This window comes from Crotalus tigris, unplaced genomic scaffold (genome assembly GCF_016545835.1).
Source record: "Crotalus tigris isolate CLP2741 ecotype Arizona unplaced genomic scaffold, ASM1654583v1 scf7180000020218.1340706, whole genome shotgun sequence".
Classification (NCBI taxonomy): domain Eukaryota; kingdom Metazoa; phylum Chordata; class Lepidosauria; order Squamata; family Viperidae; genus Crotalus; species Crotalus tigris.
Genome location: NW_024097911.1, coordinates 279250 through 302928, shown reverse-complemented (window position 1 = coordinate 302928; position 23679 = coordinate 279250). Strand labels below are relative to the sequence as shown.

The 23679-nt window shown below is 35.6% G+C and overlaps 1 protein-coding gene and 1 long non-coding RNA gene across 6 annotated transcripts in view; one reads left to right on the top strand and one right to left on the bottom strand.

Moving 5' to 3' along the window:
• Positions 1 to 1092: 1092 nt before the first annotated feature.
• WNK3 (WNK lysine deficient protein kinase 3) overlaps positions 1093 to 23679 on the top strand; it is a 93390-nt gene continuing 70803 nt past the window's right edge. For 2 of the 4 annotated variants that reach the window (XR_005559509.1, XM_039366054.1), the window contains exon 1: positions 1095 to 8294. Coding sequence is in view for 3 of the 4 variants with exons in the window: in XM_039366054.1 (XP_039221988.1) it covers positions 7773 to 8294 (522 nt within the window). In the remaining variant the exon portion in view is untranslated. Of the gene's footprint in view, positions 8295 to 23679 lie in introns of all 4 variants that reach the window. The other 2 variants (XM_039366055.1, XM_039366052.1) reach the window with 2 other exon arrangements.
• Positions 9650 to 18560, bottom strand: LOC120318445. Of its 2 annotated transcripts, none has more exons than XR_005559510.1 (3): positions 17125 to 18560; positions 13164 to 13998; positions 9650 to 11893 (listed from the first exon to the last, which is right to left on the bottom strand). It is a non-coding gene; the product is annotated as an uncharacterized LOC120318445 (long non-coding RNA). The 2 variants fall into 2 exon arrangements; XR_005559511.1 differs by having other exon boundaries at positions 9650 to 11851.

Sequence of the window (23679 nt, the reverse complement as noted above, 5' to 3'; positions counted from 1 at the left end):
CTCAGCAAACACAATCAATTCCTGTTATATCAAGGAATATAGAAAAAAATTAAAATTCATTCCTGGTTTTTATTTTCAGATAATCAAAATACTGTCTTTTTCTTTTTTGTAGATGCTTTCCTACATACAGTATTTTGCATTTACTCTTTTATTTTGATGTAAATGACTTTGGGCCCTAATAAGTATCAGTAGATTTTTAATATCATTATTAAATAAAGAAAATGGAATGAGTCTTTTTTCAGGTGGCTTTTAGATTATATGAGTTCTTTACCATTTAAATATAGTTAAATATGTAAGTGAAGTCAACATTATAATGGCTAACAATCTGTCTACCCTATATTTATGTAATCCCACCCCACTCATTTTGCTGAAAAACTTTTATCCAATTTTAAGCACAGGTAGGTATAAAAAAGAAACAGTATTCTGCTAAGTGATGGGGTATAAGTTGAAGCTGTTTTATCCTCTAGGAATATCACACTATTAGTTTGTAAACAATGATGAGACATGAGATATTCTTTATAGATCTGAAGTGTAATTTTGTAAGGGACTTTATTATAGAATAGAGCTGGAAGGGACCTTTGAGGTCTTCTAATCCAGCCCCCTGCTGAAGCAGGAAAACCTACCGTGTACCATTTCAAATAAGTGACTGTCCAGTCTCTTCTTAAAAACTTCCAGTGATGGAGCGCCCACGATTTCTGAAGGCAAGCTGTTCCACTGGTTAATTGTCCTCACTGTTAGGAAGTTTCTCCTTAATTCCAGGTTGCTTCTCTCTTTGATCCGTTTCCAGCCATTGTTTCCTGCCCTGCCCTCTGGTGCTTTGGAGAATAATTTGACCCCCTCTTCTTTGTGGCAGCCCCTTTATGGCAGATGGTAAATGTAACCGTTTCTGCCTGAGCTCTTGCAGCGTCCAAGAATGAACTCTTGGAAATACTGGGCTTTCTTTTTTTATAAAGGAAGTATACCGAGTAAAATATTTGATGTTTTACAAAATAAAGTTATTTCAGAAATAAATAAAACATTTAAAACATTTCATCAGTTTAATATCATTTTTATACCATCATAAAATATTATATGGTATTTATATGACATTTCCTGAATGCTCAGATATGTGTGTTATAGTAATTGGTATCACAGTAAGTAATAGACATTATTCTAATATTAAAGATGACGTTGAAAGAATGTGGTTGTTAATAGCTAAGTAACAAACCAGTAGCACAGCCTGAATTTGAACTAGAGATTTCTTGATTTAAAATAAGCAGCTTTAATTCACCACAGCAATTTTGAACTTTTTATTTAAAATGTAGAAGGGTCATAAGATCCAGTTACTTTTTGACTTAGCCAGAAATAATGTTGTTAATTAAAAATGTGTTCATGCTTTATGATTATTCATGGAATGTTATCTAAAAGTTTTGAACCAGATATTTTTAGATTAGTGCGGTTTAGATGTACTATTTGTTAATGAAGTTCTTTATTTGCTTGTAGAGCTACTGCTTCTTCCACCTAAGAATAGAAATTGGAAACTAATTTCAACTTCAACAATGGAATATTGAATAATTATTAATCAAGCATGTTGTTTTCTCATCAGGGATTTCTTTAAGGTATGTTAGAAGGAAGTCTTTTTTAAAGTCTACATTGTTTTCAAAAGTTCTAGGAGCAGCCAATGATTGTAGTCTTGTCAGTATTAACTGAGAATATCATCCAGAATGACAGTGAATGTAGCAATAGACAATGTAACATTTAAACTAAAAGTTATGATTACACCTTTTACTAAATTAGTAAAGATAACTTTTTTCATTCTGTATTGACTGGGCCTTTGTGGTCTGTAAACCATGGTCTGTATCTTCAAGCTTCATGTGTTGTTTGAATCCAGCCAACTGCAATTTTTCAATAAACCATGATTAAACAAGCAAGATATTGTACTATAGGTCTTCATGTCCTTCTAAAGAATGAGTTAATAATAGGACCAACCAAAATAATCTTAAGGTCCCGGCAATCTCAGCTAATGGCTTGATAGCTGATCTGATGAATGGAGGTAGAAGATTTATTCATGAGTTAGGCTGTATTGATCTCATACTGTATATAGCTGTTCTTTAAATCTCAAGTGAAATTTTCTTGCCTAGCATTTGCCTTTCCCTTTAAGCACTGCAGTTACACATGAGTAAATATTTCTGTTGTAACATGAGGACCTGGAAAATCCTAAAAATAGGCAGAAATCATGGTGCTGAAATTTAGCAGGAAAATGGCTGAATTATGGTCACATGATTTTTACTCTTTTTTCAGAAATTTGGGGGAAATGTATAACTGAAATGAGGCTCGTTGCCACCAAATTTTGGTTGTGTAGTCTCAGAGGCCACATGTTTTATGGGTTTAACATTTGAAATTATATTTTCACACAATAGACCTACCCAATATAATATTAACTATTGTTTATTTAATCCAAATTTTTGCTTCACAAACTATGAATTAAACACAAGTTGGATTTGCAAAAGCTATTGCTAAATACTGCCTAGTGTGTTAATTAGTAATTTGTTAATATCTGAACATACCATAGTTATTGTCTATTATAGATAAACATTTAAACTGCAATATACTCTTTGAATTGTGCAAGCCTAAATATATCAGTACTTCCCCCCCCCAGTTTCTTTGCATTTGTTTTTCTTCCCAGATTGCATTTTTTTTGCCTTTCTTTTACTTCTTATAAAAGTGATAGAGCATTTTCCTTAGCATTGTTTATCCGTTTACATTGTTTCAGTTTGACTAATTTCCTAAAATAGTGCATTGTGCATTGTTAAATAACTAGAATCTTTAGATTGGATTGAATAAAAAAATAGCCCCAAATAAGTATATAAATAACTTCCAACATTTTAAAGCTTTAGATATATTTTTATTGTACAATGTAGTATGCAAACAAAATATTACGTTATTTTTTTTTAAAGCTGTTGTTTATGTATACAAGTGAGAGGCACTTTAATTTTAAAAGTCAGTGTGGGAATGTCATAGGCCCAGTTGGCTTTTACCTCAAAGGTGAGTTGTCCATCACATGTTGTATGTTTGCTCCTGTTAGCATATGCTCTGGATTTCCATTTCAAGTAGCGTTAGCAAAAGAGCTGCACCTGTGAATTCACATTTTCTCTTTTTGCAGCAGGTTGGGGGGAGGCGATTGCTGGACCAGGCTATTAATAATATTTTGTTACAGAGTGGGCGAGTTGTTAAAATTAATTTTCTTAGCATGCTTCAGTTGCTAATTTATTTTAATTTTACCGAGTAAAGGTGGCAGAACTAGGTAAAGCAAGCATTGATAGAATTTCATGGACTTCTTTGATATTATTTTCTTTTGTCTTATATGTCAAAAATAGAAAATGATATTCACAGAGAATAAGATTACAGAACGCAAGATTTTAGAAAGTTTAAGTTTAGTTTATGGATTATATATTTATGTTTATTTTGTTGTATTATTTATGCTTTTGAATCATTAGGGATGCCTGGCAAGTGCCTGGAGTAGCCCCTGCAGTTTTCTTGGCAAGGTATTTCAGGAATAGTTTGCCATTTTTGCTGAATGATTTCTAAATTTGCTGATTGAAAAATGGTCTGAATATGGGATAGTAGAAATCTTTGCAATGTAATCTTAAAGAGGGGAGACGGATAATCAATTTGTAATCACTACCAAGAAGGTCGGAAGTCACTTCTTTAATTATCTTTTTTCTTTTTTCTACTTGTAGTGCTTTTTGTACTTTTTCTTTCATCTTTTTTTATTCATTCTAACTTTATTTTCATGTTTATCTTTGTTTAGTACAAATCTTCAATAAAAATTATATCTTAAAAAAGGGAGTGATTTACCATTCCTTCTTTTCTGAGCTAAAAGAGAGTGACTGGCTCAAAATCATCCAGCCAACTTTGTGTCTAAGGCAGGACTAGAACTCAGATGCTAGGTTTCTAGCCTGATCCTTTAACTATTACTTCCAGTTGGCTCTCTTGATATATTCTACACCAGTGATGGTGAAACTTTTAGAGACCGAGTGCCCCAAAACTGCCCTGGCCTGCCACCACTCTGCTCCCGCCCCCACCTCGCCCACCTGCAGGGCTACCCACCGCCTCCATGGCCTGCTGCAGCATAGTGCCCAGGAGGCCCTGCAGCGCCATGGTGGCCATGTGCTTGGCTGCGCTGGTCCACGCGGGCCGCACCAGGGGCAACTTCCCTCCGGAATGGTGGCTGGTGAGGAGGGGGCTGCAGTGGGAAGCAGGGCTGGGGCAACGGCATGCATGCCCACAGAGAGGGCTCTGAGTGCCACCTCTGGCACACGTGCCATAGGTTCGCCACCACTGTTCTACACTATAATACCTCAGATGGGCTTACAGAATGTGTGCAAAATCCAGGACCTTTGACTGCCAAGGAATGAAATTTGGGGAACTTGTGGCTGCTTCAGTGTTACTGGCTTCTGCTGCACTTCTACGTTGCTTCTACTGTCATGTGATCTTCATTTTTAGTGTTTTGAGACAGATTCTCAGCCAGTCTCACAATCCCTTCTTCCCTCCCTCCTCATCCAGCGGCAACCACTAACCTTCCTGCTTGAAAGGGAGACATTTATTTATTTATTTGTATCCTGCCTTTATTATTTTTACAAATAATTAAGGCGGTGAACATATCCAACAGACCTTCTTCCTTCTATTTTCCCCAGAATAACAAACCTGTGAGATGGATTGGACTGAGAGACTGGCCAGGAAGCCACACAATTGGTTTCATGCAGGACTAGAACTCACAGTCTTCCGGAAGCTTTCTAGCCTGGTGCCTTAATCACTAGACCAAACTGGCTCTCCAATCCGGTGTTCCCTGCCAGATTCTCACAAGGAAGCTCAATGGGGAAGCCAGCAGAAAGTTAAAAAATTGCTCTTGCTTTTTTGCCTTCCTTTCATCATTCTGTTTCTCTGTTTTAAGTAGGGAAATGTCTCTGAAGAGATGATCCAACGGGGCATTGATTGTCAAATATTATATACTGATTAATTTTGTTCTGCATTTAATGATCACTATCCTATCGTTCTATTCACATTAAGGGATATTTCTACCAAGTCTCCCTTCTGTTTGTAATCCCTGCATTGTATCTTACATATTTCCCCAAAAGACCTTGATAACATGACTGTGCCAACTAGTTTGGGGCCCCAATGGAAGTGTGGCAGTTTGGAGGTGGGTATTAGAGTAGATAATGTCTCACCTCCTTCCTATGCACATTTGGTTCCCTCTCTATCCTGGTTAGTTTTATTTTACGTGAATTTTATTGTTTTAATGTTTATAGTGCATTTTAGTTGAAGCTGTTTAGAGTCATCTCCTGCAAGATGGATGGCATACTAGTTTAATAAACAAACAAACAAATTGTCATAAGACTCTGTTGGAGTACACAAGGCTCAGGATGGATTAATTATATATCTAATTAATTTTGTCCCCTTTCATGTGCAAGAATGATACTAAAATGGCATTGGCATTTTCTCATGTATGTATCCATAATGCTGAGAGGTTTCTAGCAGGCTTTGTACACAGAACCAATTCAGAAATTAATTGATTCAATTAGTCAATTGCCTCTAAAGGAATTGCTGAAAGATAGTTGTGTAGCATTTTCTCTGTAGCTGTAGGGTAGGCAGTTCCCGGTCTCATTTTGCTTCCTGGCTCATGAGATGTTTCTTTGCTTCCCAGACTATAGATACCATGATGCTTTGTTGCTGTTCCCCCCATTAGTTTCAGGCCACTTAGCAGAGGGGCTTTGCTGCATTCCAACAGAGTGGCAGCTGGGTTTGGGATGGGGGTTGTTTGTTTCTTGCCATAAAAATGAAATGCAGCAAGGGAGGAAGAAGAAGGAGGATGGAGTGTTTTGCTATTTTTAATGTTTCCCCATTGGCTAGTTAGAGGAGTACTGGCTCAAGAATAGGTGAAAACATTTGCTGAGTGCACCATAAAATTGTGAAAATACTCATAATAGTTGGTGGGATGGTGAAACTGGCAATTTTGTGGAGGAGGCTTCTGTTTTTTTCCACAGAAAAAAAAAGGCAGAAGTAAACTTAAGCACAGCTTGCCATGCAAATAATACCATCTCAGTGAATAATCTTCTGTTGATTTATATCCAAGGAATAACTACTGTATGTCAAATATTCTCTTTATTGAATAATTTTTACATGTAGTGATATAGGATATCTTAATTATTTTTTTTCCAATACCAAGTACAATATTTATACATCTTTATTCTCCTTTACAACATATACTACACTAGTTTTTTTTCCTTTTAACTCAGATTCTGCATACTCCTATTGAATTCTAAAATAATCCACAAGTTTAACTGAAGAACTGCAGCATGTTGGTTTTCTCATATCTGTTCTTTTACTTGCTCTTTTTAAAACCAATGTCTCAAGGCATCTATAATATTAAAAACTTGACACAGTAACATGGATTTGGATTGTTTTATAAAAACATTACATACATTAATTGATTTAACTGAAATGTGTACTACAGTAAAAGATTTTGGCTTATGCATTGATGCTGAGTAGTTAAGTCTTTGCTGAAATACTTTGCTTTCAGCATTTGTAAATAAACTTGACATGTGAGTATAAATATCTAGAGGGATTTGAATAGATTCCATTAACTCCATTTGCTTGAAGATGTGCTGTTACAGAGGCTGGCTGATTAAATGAACTTCCATTGAGGCATGGATTTTTCTTTTTTTACGTTTGAAAGCTTGCTTTTAAAAAACACCTCAGCCTCAAACCACATAAAAAATCTCAAGCACTTTGGACAGTGCTCGGTCATAATACAGCATACTAGCAGGAAATACCAGTTTATCTGGTTTTAATTATTAAGCATCCACAATGCACATTCAAAACATAAGAATAAAAATGCCTCTTTCATTTAATTTATAAGGAGCAATTGTGGTCAGAGCAAACACAAAGGGAGTACTTTCTGAAAAAAAATGGCTGCTAAGTAATTTCTGTTTTTTTTTCAAGCAATATAGATAGAAGCAGTACTGTATAATTAGGATTTTTAGTCATTAGACTGTACTATACATTGATCCCTTAGTGTTATGTGACTTTAACCAATCAGTGTCACATTTGTTTGTGTTCATTTTCCTTTTTTCTGCAATAGGAAGCATTTGGATGGAGAAATAATTCAAATTACAAGGTTCCAAGCTTGACAGGGTTCTTGGAAACCTGAAAGAGGGAATCTTATTAAGCATACAATTTGTAATGTAATACAGATAAAGTAGGAGACAACAAAGTGTGTAAGTTCCTAAGCATGCATCAAACTTTGACAATGAATTCATTGGGTGAATTAATAACTAAGAATTGCTGAATTTAAGAAGTTGGAAAGGGAGGAAATATTTAGGTCAACCAACTCCACTCATATGTCAAACCGCCAAGGGATTTGTTTACAGTAACACCATGTGATATTAAACTCTTGAAGCTAATAATCTAATGTGATCTATATTGTGCATAATTCAACTTACTGGCTCAGCGGTAAAAATGTCTTTAAACAAAAAGCTAGGTTTCTGTTGCTGGGATAAAGAAGGTAGACTAATTAACTGAAGACTGCAGTTTTGGTGCCTGCTTCATATTTCACCTTTTAAAACAAACCTTCTCTCCCCCCCCCCTTCCTTCTTGTTACAGGTTGCTATGGGAATCTTATGATAATCTGAGAGGAAGTAAATCCTGATAATATTGCAGTTATTCATGATGTGCCTAGAGTGAAGAGGAAGGAAAACACTTCATATATCTAAGTGCCAAGGCTCTGCTGTGTCATGGCTACAGACTCTGGTGAATCAGCCAGCACTGAGGAATCAGAGAAACCTGATGGAGTTTCTTTGGAATGTATGAATCTTTCTGCTGATGCTACTTTGACCATGGAGGCCAGGACCAAAGAACGTGTTAGCACACCTGCCTCTGGGGCAACTGTAGAAAGAAAAAGGTTTTTCCGAAAGAGTGTGGAGATAATGGAGGATGAAAAGGACTTGGAACTTACTCCACGCAATGAGCAAGAACAATTTATCTTGGGGGATCAGAGAATGATCCATCTTTCCGCCACTACCCTTGTGGCCGAGCAAGAGGCCAGAAATGAGCAAAACTCAAAGGCGATTATGGAAGCCACGAAGGAAAGGATGAAGAAGGAGATAGAAGAGGAGGCAGAGATGAAGGCTGTGGCTACATCACCTGGTGGAAGATTTCTGAAATTTGACATTGAGTTGGGAAGAGGAGCTTTCAAAACTGTCTTCAAGGGTCTGGACACAGAAACCTGGGTAGAAGTTGCTTGGTGTGAACTGCAGGTTAGTGTGGATGAGCTCCATTAGTCAGTGAGCTAATTGAACGCTCTGATTTAGACATTGAGAGATATATAGATGTGCCAAACTTTATGGCTGCCTTGATCATATTACAGATGGTATGCCATGGCTCTTAATGTTAATATCTGCCAGATTTTTGTATTATTAGAAAAGTAGGACTTTAAAAAAAAAAAAGTTGTTACGGTTGCACGTAAGTATGGTGGCAATTTTAATTAATGCCTAAAGGGCACAGAGAATTTTTAATTTGGGGGGATGAAATCCTGATCTCTCAACCAGTTCTCTTAGCTATTTCACATTTTCATACTTCTTATTTCATACACTGGGAAAACCTCCAAAGTGAGCAAATCCCCCGGAGAACAAAGTCCTAGTGGGAATGCTACAGCAACTAAAATTTCAATTATGTATACTCATGAACATTTTGAATAGTTTTATTTACGAGATTGCAGTTTATTGTAGTTTAAAACAATTTAAAACATCAAATGATTGAATTCATTTTCCAGTTTAGGAACTCTCCTAAGTTGAAATTCTTTCATACAAACTTTGATACTGTATTTCTTTTTTCATAATTTCACAAATCAAGTGAATTAATTGAATGTAGTTGTTTTTTTAAAAAAAGAAATTAAGTTCCCAATGATTTAAGCATGGGTTTGCAACATGTAAATTCAAGTTTGTTAATAATGCAGTATAATGTGCAAATGTGGATTTCTGATTTGTTAGTAATCCATTATATAGTGGCTGACTAGAATCTGTAACCAAGGCTTGTGAGTGGTCTCTTCCTGGCTTCTACCCAATAGAAAAAGGTAGAAGAAATAGCCATAACGTGAAATACTCCTATATTATCTTGCTGGTGATTTTACCACTGCAACCACAATATGAAGCATTAGGAATTTTGGGTATTCATCCACAATAGCCTAAGTATGTGTCAGACCAATATTTGCTTGCAATTAAGAAAATTAAAAACCAAAAAGTATTTTAAATTTAGAAGTTGGTCCTGCTTGGTTTCGTCAGTCAATTTAACAGTTGAAGAACAGCTGGTCACCTGATAATGCTGTGTTGGCAGTTTCTATCAAAGGGTATAGTATCCTTCTTCAGGAAAAGACAAAGTGGGAAAGTGTTGAACTATAGATGGGGAAAAACCATGAGACTTGAGTGCTTGTGGTTAGGGTTAAGGTAGCAGAATATGGTTAAAGATAAGTCTGACCTACATAAACAGGTACCACTTAACCTGAATGAAATATCTTATATTGCACATGCTGTAATCATAAGAGAATGCAAGGAAATGGGCTAATAATGCTGTGGATGAGTTTATGTGTGAAGTTTTTATCAGTAGGGGGTTGTGATTTTTTTTTTTTTTTTTTGCTTTTTCCCCCTGTACCTGTCCTTCTCTATCTGAATTCTTATTTGGTCCCAAGTTTCCCTCCTAGTACATCTAATATCTTTTCCAACCCCTCTGTCCCTGTGGGCCATCTTATAAGCAGCTTGCTAAATGTTGGGTTCATGCAAATTGTTAACATGGCTATTATCTGAGACCTGCATAATGAAGAAAGGCTATTTATTTTGAAAAATGCCACTGTTTCTTTAGATTTTGCACTATTTCCTGATCCTTTTATTTTTCCACTGCAAAAGGAAAACTGCAAAAGGTCATTTGCATTGATGCTTGCCTTACATTCTATTTGTTTCAGATAGTATTCCTATAATTTGTAGGAGAACGATGCCAGGAAAAAAAAATGTTTCTGTGTCCTTAAAGTTTTGTCTAGAAAAAAATGTTGCAAGATGTAAGGATGAGAAGAACTCACAGTAGTTGATGATACAAAAATACTGTTTTTCTTTGCACCTTGCTATTCTCCCCATCTGTGCTGGCAAAATGTTACGGAGGATAAAGAGGGTGACAGAATTTTTTTGAATGGTGTAGTATTAGAAAGTGATCAGTTATTTTAATGCTTGATAAGTCTGCTGTTAGCTGCAATACTTAAAAGAAATCTATAGCTTTAAAGCCAGTTGCTTGTGTTCAAAACTTGAGAATTTCTTGGAAGCAACTGACCAGCCACTTCTTCATTTCCTGGCGATATATATTCATGCTTTATTTAAATACGCTCACTCATTGCTTGTGTTTTATTTCTGTTTTTGTTTTCATCATAGAGAATTGACTTGAGCAGCTGTGATTAAAAAAAAACAACAGTATGTACTTGTTTTTCCCTATATACCTGTCAGTGGGTGGTGGAATAACTATCGTATGCTTCATAATTGGTTTAATTTCTTCCACAGCTAATTCAGCCTAACCTTGTCAGAATTTTCCATGCAATGTTTCTAAACATCAGAGCTTATATTATGCTGCCTCATCACTTACAATGCTCAGACTTACACTCTTGTCACATTATCAGTTACAGTGCTCATTGATTGAACAGTGTAATCAATATTCTTAGTTGCACCGAGATGTTAAAGAAGCTATTTAGCAAGGCTGTGTATCTGAAGGATCTTATATATGACTTCGGGTTAGAATTTTAGTTATTGAATTACTAAAACCAACTTTAAGACTTCTTTCTAGAAATAAGCTCTCTAGGAAGAAATTAAATTGATTTTAGGTGAGCATGCCAGGTGTATTTTTGTCTGTGTATTTTTATCTATTTCATTGTTGTAATATAGGATGTTCAGTCTTTTGAAGCTGGGAGGCACATTTTGAATGAGATGAGCATTCTGACAAAGACACATTTAGAATTTATTATGTTTGTATAGAAAAGACCTGTCAAAAACAGCATTTTGTTGATGAGATAATAAGGACAATACTTCTTTAAAAGATATATTTCTATGTATTAGCCCTTACTGTGGCTAAAGAACTGATATTACAGCATTAGAAAGATAAACATATGGCTCAGTTTACTCAATGGATTGAAGACCTGCATTACCACATAAGAGCTGATTGCCTATAGACGTAGATTTTGTATAGACTAGTACAATGAACTAATTATATATGCACTTGAATAATATTTGCATTAGCCAAGCATATATAGATTTCTCCATTTATTGCTATAATCACATATTGTAACAATTACTTAATTTTTAAATAATTTTATTAAAATTTAGACAAAAATAAAAAACATCTCTCTTATCTGTAAACAAATTCTTTAAAACTTCTTCATTCACCTCTAATTAGCCAATGTCTATTAAGAGTTACCAGAAATAACAACATATATATTTTAAGCTCAATCAAATAAACCAACTTCATACTCCTTTCCTTACTTTTAACACCAGCTTATTACTTTCTATGAAAATAGGACAAAAGATCCTCTCTTCCCATATTTCATCTCTTACCTTAAACAAATCTTTAAAGCCTCATCATTTGGTTCTGGTGAGCAAAAATCCATTAAGAATTTCCACATACAACATATATTTTAACCTTGGTTAAATATATCAACTTTGTATTCTTTCATTTTGCTTTTAACAATCTTGCTCTTTAATCTCTTTAAATAGTGTCCCAGAATTTGATTTCTTTTCATTTCTTTTCTCTGTTTTCTTCAAAATATCTTCAAAACTTTAACACGTCTCTTTTGTAAATCCAAAATAAGAAAGTTATCAAAGTCACTTTTCTGGATTAAATTAAAATATCAGTCAGTTTCATTTTAAATCTAGTGTAACATCTTTTTCCATATCATTCCTGTAATCTGTCATTTTTAAATCCCTATTCAAATAGCCTCAGTCTACTTTGTCAATATAATCTGTTTCTCTTCTATAATCTCGTTTAATTCCATTTTTATAATTGCAGACAATTTTAAGAATTAATTTCTGAGCGCATTGTTCCCAAATATTCTTGAATTCTTCCAACATTAAAAATATTTTGCTCTGTTCTGTACTAGTGAGTCTCTTCTCCTTTAATTATAACCTTTATTTCTGTCTAGTTCCCTCTAGTGTCCAACCTTCCTCTTATCATATTTTATCTAATCGACAGCATTTTTCCATGGGAAGGGTTCTGATACTTAATTTCAAATTCTACATTTTTTAAAAAATAATAGAATTCTAAAAACTCACAGGAAGGATTCTTGTACAGGCAGTCTTCAAGTTAAGAATATATGATTTAAGGACAACTCTTAAATACGAATTACTTAAAATGGCAGCCATTCCTTTCTTGAGTTGATGAATCACTAAAGCCATGCAGTGCTTTCAGGAAGCGTTTTCAATACATAGCCATTCTTACCATTCAGAGTTGCTCTTTGAGTTAGACGGACAGTCTCTAAAATAAATGTGCTTCAGCTTTTAAAAAGGCAAATGCTACCCTAGGATGCTTTTCTATCTTTCAGCATAAGATAGTTCACATGTACTAGTTAGCCTTGCTGCTACATTTTGTACCCATTAAAACTTCTGAAGACTGTTTAAGAACCCATAGCAGTGATCAGATAGGATGTAATTAAAGCTGTCAGGAAGATTGTTATATTATTATACTGTAATCACCGATACTGACACAGGTTAAAAATCCAGAGCCATACTTTGTGTATACAACTGATGATAGAGGAATTCAGAAGTTAATTTATTTGCCCAGCAGTTTCATAATTCAGTCAAATACAGGAAGGCTGATTCAGCTGCCCTTTTGGAAGAGGCCATTTCTTGAGGAGGCCCATAGGCCTGGTCCTCAATCGATCAGACATTGTAAGAGTAGCTATTTTACATTAGTGCAGGGTATCTCTTACAGAGTTCCATATTTTTAGGGTAAAGCTGCCAAATAGTTTTATTGATTTACATGCAGTATACGGTTTTTAATATCCCTGATCTATCTAGGCTTCTGAGTTCAAATATAGAAATTGTGATTTTTTTTAAAAAAAAAAAAACTATTTTCCCCAGGTGAAAGAAGCCCATTAAACTCACCTTGGTTAATCTCATCCTTGGGATCTCGAATAGTAGGTGATAGGCTGTACTGGTTTATGTTACTGTACAAGTTTCCCAGATTTTATTCAATCATTGGATTGTGTTTTATCATGGAGTTAGTTGATTGGTTGGAAAAATAGTCAAGCTAGCATATCATTTCTTGTGGACAAAGGTTATCCAATGTGCGTACAGGATGGGTGATTTTTTTGTAGATGTGAAACACATTTTTTTTAACATCTCAGGAGGTGTTGTGATACCAGAAAATTAGGATGCGACCTAAGGTTTTGCCTTCCTTGAAGTGGTGAAATAAGTTTCTTATTTAGGCTAAAATTAGTAATGGATAGAGGAAGATATGTTCTTGAGTATGTAAAATACAAAGCAAGTATAATATACCCAGTATGCACATTATCTATCATATAGCTTGAAATTGCTTCTTTTATTATTTAATTAAATATTTGCACCTTGGGGAAAAGCCTTACGTTTATTACGGAGTCATATTGAAGCCAATGTTCTCCTAGCATGCATGCAAAAAACAAACAAACATGTATGTATGCAAGTACAAAAAGTACATACACGAAGAACACATCTGATATTCTTTTTGTTTTCTGGAGGTGGGTCTGCTTTATTGTGAATCTTCTTTTTGAGTTCTGCACCAACTGAGCTAACTGATAGGATTGCTTTGGTCTTTATCTGCTCATGGAAAACAGGGTCAGAGTCAGGAGTCAGCAAATAGATCTCTCAGAATTCCAGCTATGGAAGAGTAATTAGGTTGCATAACTTCTGCCAGCATATGGTGACTTTTGCATATATCGACTTTACAGTAATGTGGTAGATTCTAAAAGGGAAGATTGCAAAATTTGAGTTGGACTATGCTACCGTTTGATAAATATGGAGTTGAGTAAACTGGATGCTCAAGCATACATCAATAGCTCCATATTAAGAAAGTGATATATACTATACCCCATGGCTCTATCTTCGTCCCTACATTGTTAAAAATATTTATGGGACGAGAGGTTAGAAAATATGATTATCAATTTTTCACATGATACAAATACACAGGAAAAAGGACACTCTCGCAGTTCAAGAGGATCGTGACAAGTTGGAACAAAGGACAAAAACCATTAAGTTAAATTTTAGGGACAAATACAAAGTCCTTCATTTCAGTAGAACATGACTATGAAATTGGATGACCATACTGGGTGCCAGTACATGGCTTGGTGGATAACAAACTGAATTTGAGGCAGAAGTCTGATGTATTTGCCTCAATACTAGTGTGAATGTAACGAGAGATAATCATTCCTCTCTATTCTATATAATCAGACCAGACCTGGAATATTGCATCCGGTACTTGGTGCCAAAATTTAGGAAAGATAGACCAACTGAAGTATGTCCATAAAAGATCAACCAACATTATAATGAGAATAATTAGAGGCACTGGATATATTTGGTCTGGAGAAGAAAAGAATGTGGTAAGATGTAATAGTTCTACAAACATTTGAAGATCTTTGATGCACAAGAGGAAGCAGACTTGTTGAGTTATTTCTCAATAAGACTGGATAAGGAACTGTAATCTTAAATCACACTGATAGAGATTTAATTTAGATACCAGGCAAATTTTGAAACAATAAAAGCTTCAGAAATGGAATTTCTTCAGAGGGTGGTGGGCCCTTTTTTACTGGAGGCATTTAAACAGATACTGGGTTGTCTGTCACTTAAACTACAGTAGCCAGTTCCTTCACTGGGCAGGGACATGGACTAGATTATTTTGATGGATCTTTCAAGGCGTTCCATAATCCTATAGGATGTGATGGGATAAATGTCAGTTTATGAAGAATTCATCAAACTAATGTCAATTTCATTATTTCCTCTCCAAATTTCCAAATGAGATAAACATTTTGAAGTGGCAGTCCTTAATTCTGTAAGTTCCTGTAATGAGGCAAAATGCTACATATTTTATTACTGGGAATTATTTTTATTTAATTTAATTTATTTTATTATAATTATTTTTATTACTGAGCAGCTTTATTTGAAGCAATAATGAATATAATAAAAAAAATTTTTAAATAACAATGTATTTTAGATTTTTTAGCTTTTAAAATTATTTGTTGCATTTCACTCTTTATTAGGGTCATAGACCAGCCTAACAAGGGTGAAATACAACAAATAATTTTAAAAGCTAAAAAATCTAAAATACATTGTTAATTTTTTAAAAAAACAACTGAAAGTTTATATATATATATATATATATATATATATATATATATATATATATATATATATATATATATGTTTTTAATAATTTTGAATATAGGAATCCCAGGTATGGACTTTAAAGTCAATCAAACTGCTGAGTTTTCGTTAACAACCTGTTAACATCATCAGAGCCCTTTGTTCTGATGATGTTAACAGGTTGTTAATGAAAGCTCAGCAGTTAATAAAAAAAAGCCTTTTATCTTACATTCCAGAGCTCTTTATTTTTATCTGATTGACTTTAAATATATATATATATATATATATATATATATATATATATATGTGTCTTTGGTTGTTCGGGTTTTCTCCCGCGTAAAATTGGAAGTGTCTTGGCGATGTTTCGACGAAGTCCCATTCGTCATCTTCAGGAAGGAAGAAACAGCTAAGACCACACATTGCTGCTCGAAGCACGAAGCTGAAAGCACCAGCCTGAAGATGACGAATGAGACTTCGTCGAAACGTTGCCAAGACACTTCCTATTTTACGTGGGAGAAAACCCGAACAACCAAAGACCTACATACAAATACCTGCGAAAACCTCAGAAAATATATATATATATATATATATATATATATATATATATATATACACATACATACAAACTATAGATAAAAAAACATAAAAATTATTATATGGCTGTCTAAATCTCTCATAATACAAAACATTTTCAGCTAACAAATATGTTTAGTCTTGTATAACAAAAAAGTACACAACCAGAGCAAGCCTGCCTGCCCCTATTCCTGAACAATTGCCATCAGCATTAAAGCATGACAGTATATTAAAACAGTTCTTTGGTGTTCTACTTTAGCATATCTATTACTTTTATCCCCAAAAGGGAATTAACTCCCTGTTGGTTGGAAAGTAAGCCAAAAATATTGCACAGGAACAGCATGAATATATAGTCTCTTGAGGGCTTTGATTGGTGGCACTAAATTGGGGAAAAATAAGAATCAATTATGGTAGAGCTTTGCACTTGATCACTTATCCATGTCAAATTATACTAGGCAGGTAATTTGTCATATCTATTGCTAAATTTACTCTGATATTAGGAGGGTATAGGTAGGTCAGTGGACAGGTAAGTATTGTTCCAGGTTCTTCATTTCTGAATGATGGGGTGTTTTACATAATTAATTTTCTATAGAAGAAAGCATTCTAGAATATAAGGGCAAAAGATTAGTCACCCCGACAGAGAGAAATAGAAAGTTATAATGATAAAGAACTGTATGATGATTGCAGTACTGTTTTGCTTATTACTTTATCTATTCAGTCACTTTGTCCAAGTGGCACACTCTTGACACCAAACTTCATTGGAAAGAAGGTTGTCTCAGTAGTAGACACATTGTGGGAAGGTAATTTAATGGAACGAGGTGGGAAGTTTTACTCAACCATTTTTATATGAGATTGGAGGAAATATAGAATATATTGATCTACCACCAATATCTATAGTTTCGTTTTTAGCTGTCTTTTGTATTAATTTGTCTGTTGACAAAAGTACGTAACACAGACCCATTTCATAATGGAAAGAATACAAGAGGACAAAGACAATTCTAATGCAAATATCACTAACTGTTTAGGTTCTCGGAGACGTTAGTGACTCTAATGAAAGGAAGAATTATTTAAATAATTTTTCAAAGTGGAACAAATTGGTTTCATACTTTGGACTATGGATAGGCTGTCTGCAGGTTCTCTCTAAAGAAATTAGACCTACCTTGCTGTAGTAGTTCCTCTTTTTCCCAGTCAGATGGACAAGTTTATTAGATGAATAATAGGAAACAAAGTACATATTTCCAGCTGCTAACAATTCCCATAGCAGGACTCAGAATTTCTTGGAGTGGTGTAGAGTAGAGGAGTAGAGTAGATTAGGTTTTCTACCTCCAAAGATCCTTTGCAAAAATTTCTGAATCGTTGGGATACAGAGAATAGCAATAGCATTTAGACTTAGATACCACTTCATAGTGCTTTATAGCCCTCTCTAAGCAGTTTACAGAGTCAGTATATTGCCCCCAACAATCAGCAGCTTTGCTCAGGATAAGTAAGTGGAAGGGGAATTAAGCTCGCCTTCCCTCCTAGTGAATTGCCTTGGACTGCTGTGAAATATGGAAGCCTTCTACCTTCCCATTTCCTTTCACTGACTCAACAATTATAAGCATGCTCGTTGGAAAGATTTTAAAGGATTGTGTGTAGAAATGGGTGGGTTTATACAGAGCCTGTTTAACAAACCAGAGTCAAAATGGTTTGGTCCCCATTGTCATGAAAAACAAGATCAAATGCAAGGCCCAGTACACAGATTCTCAACAATTCTGCAGCCTAATGGAATAGATCCATTAGACTGATATATTGAGACTATGCCAAGGAAGATGATTCGTTTTCATTTATTCTCAGCTATGTCAGCAAAGGCAGGAAACAGATTTAGTTTTTAGTAGGACTGTCAAAAAATATGTCACAGATTTTTTCTCAAGTGACATGGCAAAAAAGAGTCTATTCAGTCTATTCATATGTCTAAATATTTACCAGCTCAAAAATTATGAATAAAAATCTGTAGATTGGGACAACACATAAAAATGAAAAAAAATATTCTACAAAACATTTACACAATGACTGAATGAACTAATTCGTGAACATACATCATGCTCTGATCAAAAATAAATGGTTTTGTAGATTCCAGTTCAATTTTGTTCCATAGTGTCCTTGCATATTTTCTCACATGTTACACTCTGAATGATTAGTTTTAATTTCCTGGAGAAAGAAATGAAAATGCTGCACTTCAGAATAATGCAGACCTCTACTCTTAGTGGGTGGTGTAGCTTCCAGTGGAGGTAATCTTAGGGAATGCAATGTAACTATTGTCTCTACAAGGCTCTTTGCAGTAAACAAACTATACACCCATGTAAACATCCCTACAGTAATAATGACAGGGAACTAGCTTGAAGATCTATCTTTAGAAACTGAACTTGAGAGCTTTTATTTACCACAATCTGGAATACTGCTTTATAATGGTAATATATTCATTTCGTTTGTGCTGATTTGATGATTATATGTTGTCACTAAGCCTTTCTGTAGCTTGTAGGCTGACTTACAAACATGAAAGTCACTGGAAAGAAAACAGTAAACATGCTAGAACTTTCCATTACCGGTCGAAGCACTGAAATATTCATTCTGATTCTTCCTTAGGAATCTGCCCCATCCCCCCCAACCCCATCCCAAAAGGAATGGGCTTTCACAATGTGATTATTTCAGGAAATTTGTATTATTTCTCCAGATTTTTTATGACTTTTGTGCAATGAATATGGGGCTTTAAAAGATTTGTTGCCCTAGAATTGAACTGATTATATGGTCATGATGTGAATTGTTAAAATGGAACAAAAAAAGAACTATAAATAATGGAGTTGGGGAATAAATGAAAACTGACTAGGTGTAAAATAGACATAGTACAATTAAATCAAATTTCTTAACCTTCCAAAATCTAAGCCACAACAAACATGGTAAATAATTTTGTGCCTTTGTAGAATAATTTCTATTTGCTTATGATACTAACAGAAAAACAAACCGGATTTCCTAATCTGCATGTTATGATTTAAAAAACATCATTGGGATTGTGTGGGATTGTTAACTGTGCCATTAGCACAGTGAAATTGATTGAACTGTATGCACTGGCATGTTGCTTATTCCCAGGTGAACCAGGAATCTTGCTTATCATTGTGTGCAAAGAAGGCCAAAATCAGTGTTTCGCAAAATGAGGTGCACAATATTTTAACCACAATATGATTAAAATGGGTAATTAGTTTTATTTATCTGACTAAACCCCTGATTATTTCGAATTATTAAAAATTGCATTAGTGACGAAATTAATTAAAGGTCTTTTTCTTTTTGTGTTCTTCTGTAATTGTTTTAAAGCATACATGAAATAACTAAGACTAGGTTAATTAATGGAATATTTTCAAGAACTCTGTGTAAGAAAAACAATGCTATTGTGTCGTAATAGGGTCATAACTATAAAAAATAAGAGGTATACAAACTTTTACTCAAAAGTTGGATTATATGAATCAACTGTATTCTTCAGTGTTTCTATTATGTCTTCATTGCCCTTGTATACTTTATTGTTATAAAGGATTTAAGTATTTGCTGTTCTGACTTATACCAACCTAGCTATCAGCTCATCAGCATGCCATTTAGATGACTGTTTATTTTGGCTTAATAAAGGGTAAGTGATTATATTGGAAATCAGATGATCTGCAAGGAGGAAACAGAAACTAGTTAAGGAAATTGGCTTCATTGGTAGGTGAAAAGCATTTAAATGAAAACAATACTTTGTGTTCTAAAGCTATTGGGAAATTTTGACTTTACAATAGTAGTTGCAAGAAATGACTCAAAAATATATATGGTAAAAGTCTGATACAATTTTACTGTCAATCTTAGAGCAGCATATCAACACGTGTTTATTAAATATATTTAAGAAGTATCACACTCTTCCTTTGTTTTGGAGAAGTTTAAAATTGTTAAGAAAATTAGTCCTTGATTTACAACCAGTTAATTTAGGGTAAGGTGGATTTTTTTGGTCTCATTTGAAGCATGAGTTTGCTTATTTTACTGAACTGATCACTGACATCAGACATTAATACTTACAAATATGAAACCACATCAAATGTTTTGTGTTTATAGCTTGGCTATAAACTAACTCAGTGCATTTTTCATTTTTATACTAGTTCTTGGACTTATCTCCTAAGGTGGTGGCACAGTGATTAAAATGCAGTACTGCAGGCTAACTCTGCCCATAATCTGGAGTTTGATACTGACAGGGCTCGAGGTTGACTCAGTCTTCCACCTTCCAGGGTCAGTTGTTGGGGGCAATATGCTCACATTGTAAACTGCTCAGAGAGTGCTGTAAAGCAGGGGTCCTCAACCCCTTGACCATTGCCCACTACTGGGCCTGCCACTCGCACAAATGGAGCTGTGCGCACGCTTTCCCGCCACTCGTGCAAAACCATCCTCTCCCCTCCTCCCTGCACTGGTCTACAAAGCCAGAAAGGTTGGGGAACTCTGCTGTAAAGCATTATGGGATGGTATATAAGTCTTAAGTGCTATGGCTAATGCTATTGCTAAGACCACATAGATACTGGTGGTCAACTTATTTGAAAGCATCTCTGTTCTTCCAAGCCATTGTGGGGCAAGTAGACAATTGCTGATACTGGAAAAGATAGATAGATATCCACATATTTTAGCAAAACATTTTAAGGAAGAATAATATCAGTTACTGTGGGAAATTCATTGGTCCTCTCGTTTGACTTTAGGAAGATATTTAAAATAGCAACATCACTTGAGAATACAAGAAACAGGACCACACATACACGTAAAGCAGAGATATAATCTGGAAACAAAGATCTTGGGTTCTCATGCCAAAGAAGTTGCCTTCTAATTATCTTGAAAAATCTCTGTGTAGAACTTCAGCTCTTGTTTATATAGATGAAAGATAAAAACTACTCGAGGCATGTTTCTTCTTTGTTTTGATGAAAACAGGTTTGACTCTTTCCTGAATGGAACAAGCAGTTCTTGACTGATATGTTTCTAGTGATTTTCCCTGCAGCAGATGCTTTGTTTATAAAATTACCATTGTGGGATTGAGACCTAAAATAAAATCAGCTGTGAACATTTGTGGTGGGTGAAACCTCCATGTTATTTTGCACAAATTCCTTTACTATTTGCATACATCTGTTTTCACTACAATGTGTGTAAGAAAAGAAAAAGTTATATGTCTGTTGTAAAGCTTTCATTGTCTAGAACAGTGGTGGCGAACCTATGGCACGCATGCCAGAGGCAGCACTCGGAGCCCTCTCTGTGGGCACACGTGCCGTTGCCCCAGCCTCGCCTCCCCCCACGACCCCCTCCTCACCAGCAGCCCCCCTGGAGGAGAGTCACCCCCGAGTGTGGCCCACATGGAGCAGCGCAGCCAAGGACATGGCAGCCAGGCAGCATAGACAACATGCACCACTCCACACAGTTGATGCTGCGGGGTGTGGGCAGAGGGCGTGGCTGCCATGGCGCTACTGGGCAATCTGTGGCAGGCCCTGGAGATGGTGAGTGGCCCTGCAGGCAGGCGGGGTGGGGGATGGGGTGGGGTGGAGCAGGAACGGGGCAGGGGGTGGAGCAGAGGCGGGGCCAGTTTTTGGGCACTTGGTCTCTAAAAGGTTCACCATCACTGGTATAGAAGTAGGATTTTTGTATAGTGAGAATTTAAAGAGCATGCTATTATTTTTCTGCAGTGATGCCTAAAAGTAGTTTCTATTGGGTGAACTATTGTAGGTTGTAATGCATATTTAATTTTCATGCAATTTATATCTCAATGAGCTTAAATAGGTGAAACAGAAATTTCTTGTGCGGCTTTAAGAAGCTTTTATAGTCATCCTGAAGTTAAACTTCATATTTAAAATATAGTATAAAAATTGCAATTGTGTAAGTGTGTGAGAGAAGAGAAATAAAGCATGATATCATTATGTAATAAACAGGTAGTCCCTAAAATTGGCCTTCTCAAAAGATATGTCAATGAATTTGCAATTTGCTACCTGTTTTTTAAGCAACAAAATATAAAAATCCAAGTTTTTGTTAAGGATGAAAAGCAATTAAATTATATTTTATAGTTCAGTGAAGGAGAAACTTTTTCCTGTTCCATTGCCAATGACTTTTTGCTGAATCAATTAACTATTTTCATTTATTTGGGGGTAGGTGGGTAAACTATTGCTTGCTTGTAAATGCTGTAGGATTTTTTTTTAAATGTGGCATCTCAGCTGCAATATGCTATGTCAGTGATGGCGAACGTTTTAGAGACCGAGTGCCCAAAAACCGCCCCCCGCCCACTCCACCCCTGCCCCCGCTCCATCCCCCCGCCCTGCTTCGCTACACCTCACCCCACCTGCCCACAGGACCACCCACTGCCTCCACAGCCTGCCAGAACAGATCACCCAGGTGGCCCAGCAGCATCATGGCAGCCATTCCCTCTGCCCGCACCCCGCAACATCATCTACATGCGACGGGGTGCAAGGGTGGAGTCTTGTCCCTGCTGCCATGTGCTTGGCTGCGCTGCTCTGTGCAGGCCGTAACTGGGGATGACTCTCCTCTGGGGGGCTGCTGGTGAGGGGGCCATGGGGGGAGGCAGGACTGGGGCGACGGCGCACGTGCCCACAGAGAAGGCTCCGAGTGCCGCCTCTGCCATGCGTGCCATAGGTTTACCACCGCTGTGCTATGTGATCCATCACATTCCCTCCATATGAAGTATCTACTGTTACTATTGGCTGAGAAAAAAATGCTTTGACCATCCCTATCACTAATTTTTTGGTATTAAAATATTTTTTTCTAATGAGTAAATTGAATCAGGACATTCAATTTGGGAAGCACTGTTCTAAACTTAAAAGTATTCCTATTGGATATTTGTCTTCTAAAAAAATAGATTTTATGTCCCATTTATTTATTATATCCCAGGAGAGAATTATTACTGAAGCTAGGAAACTAATTTTAATGCTCTGCTTACATTTAATGATAAACCCTTTTTTTTCCAGTTACCCTTATTTTCTGTAAACAGTGTGGCAGTACATATAGCTCATTAACTCCATATTATGTGAGCAAATGAAACAAAACAGAAATAATTGTCCATTACAAATAAGCCAAGGTTCTCTTTCAGGAATAAATCAATGTTTTTTTGTTGGTTTACAATCCTAGTTATTTTGTGAGCAACAATCCAAGGTTCTTGGCTTCAGTTTCACACAAAATTCTGCTTTTTTTCTTATGCGAAGGGAAGAAGAAAGCAAGACGCAACAAATGAACACTCTAGCAAACTGCTGATTCTTCATAAATAATTTGGCAAATATTTCCGTATGCAGCTTCATTCTATTCAGTTGCATTCCTTATGTTCTATTTCATTTCTAAATAGACTGAAGAATTTCCTGTTTTAGTGAGATGCATTTGAAAACTATTAAATTACCTCCCCCTCCCCATCAATCTTCAGATCATTTGTAATCAACTCTTTGAAAATGTGGTTGTGGTTTTTAGATTATTTGTTTTTACAATTAAACTTAAATTTTATTGGGAACAGATTACTGCAGGTGAAGTTTTGTTAAAATTAGTTGAAATTGTCTGCTGTGATTTACACAGCTTAAGAGCTATTGATCTTCTGAACATTACTAATAAAGTTTGATTTATGATCAGCTGTAGAAATTTCCTCATAAAAAGCTGTACCAATAGTTAGTAGATTGTATGTTAAAAATAATGGAAACAT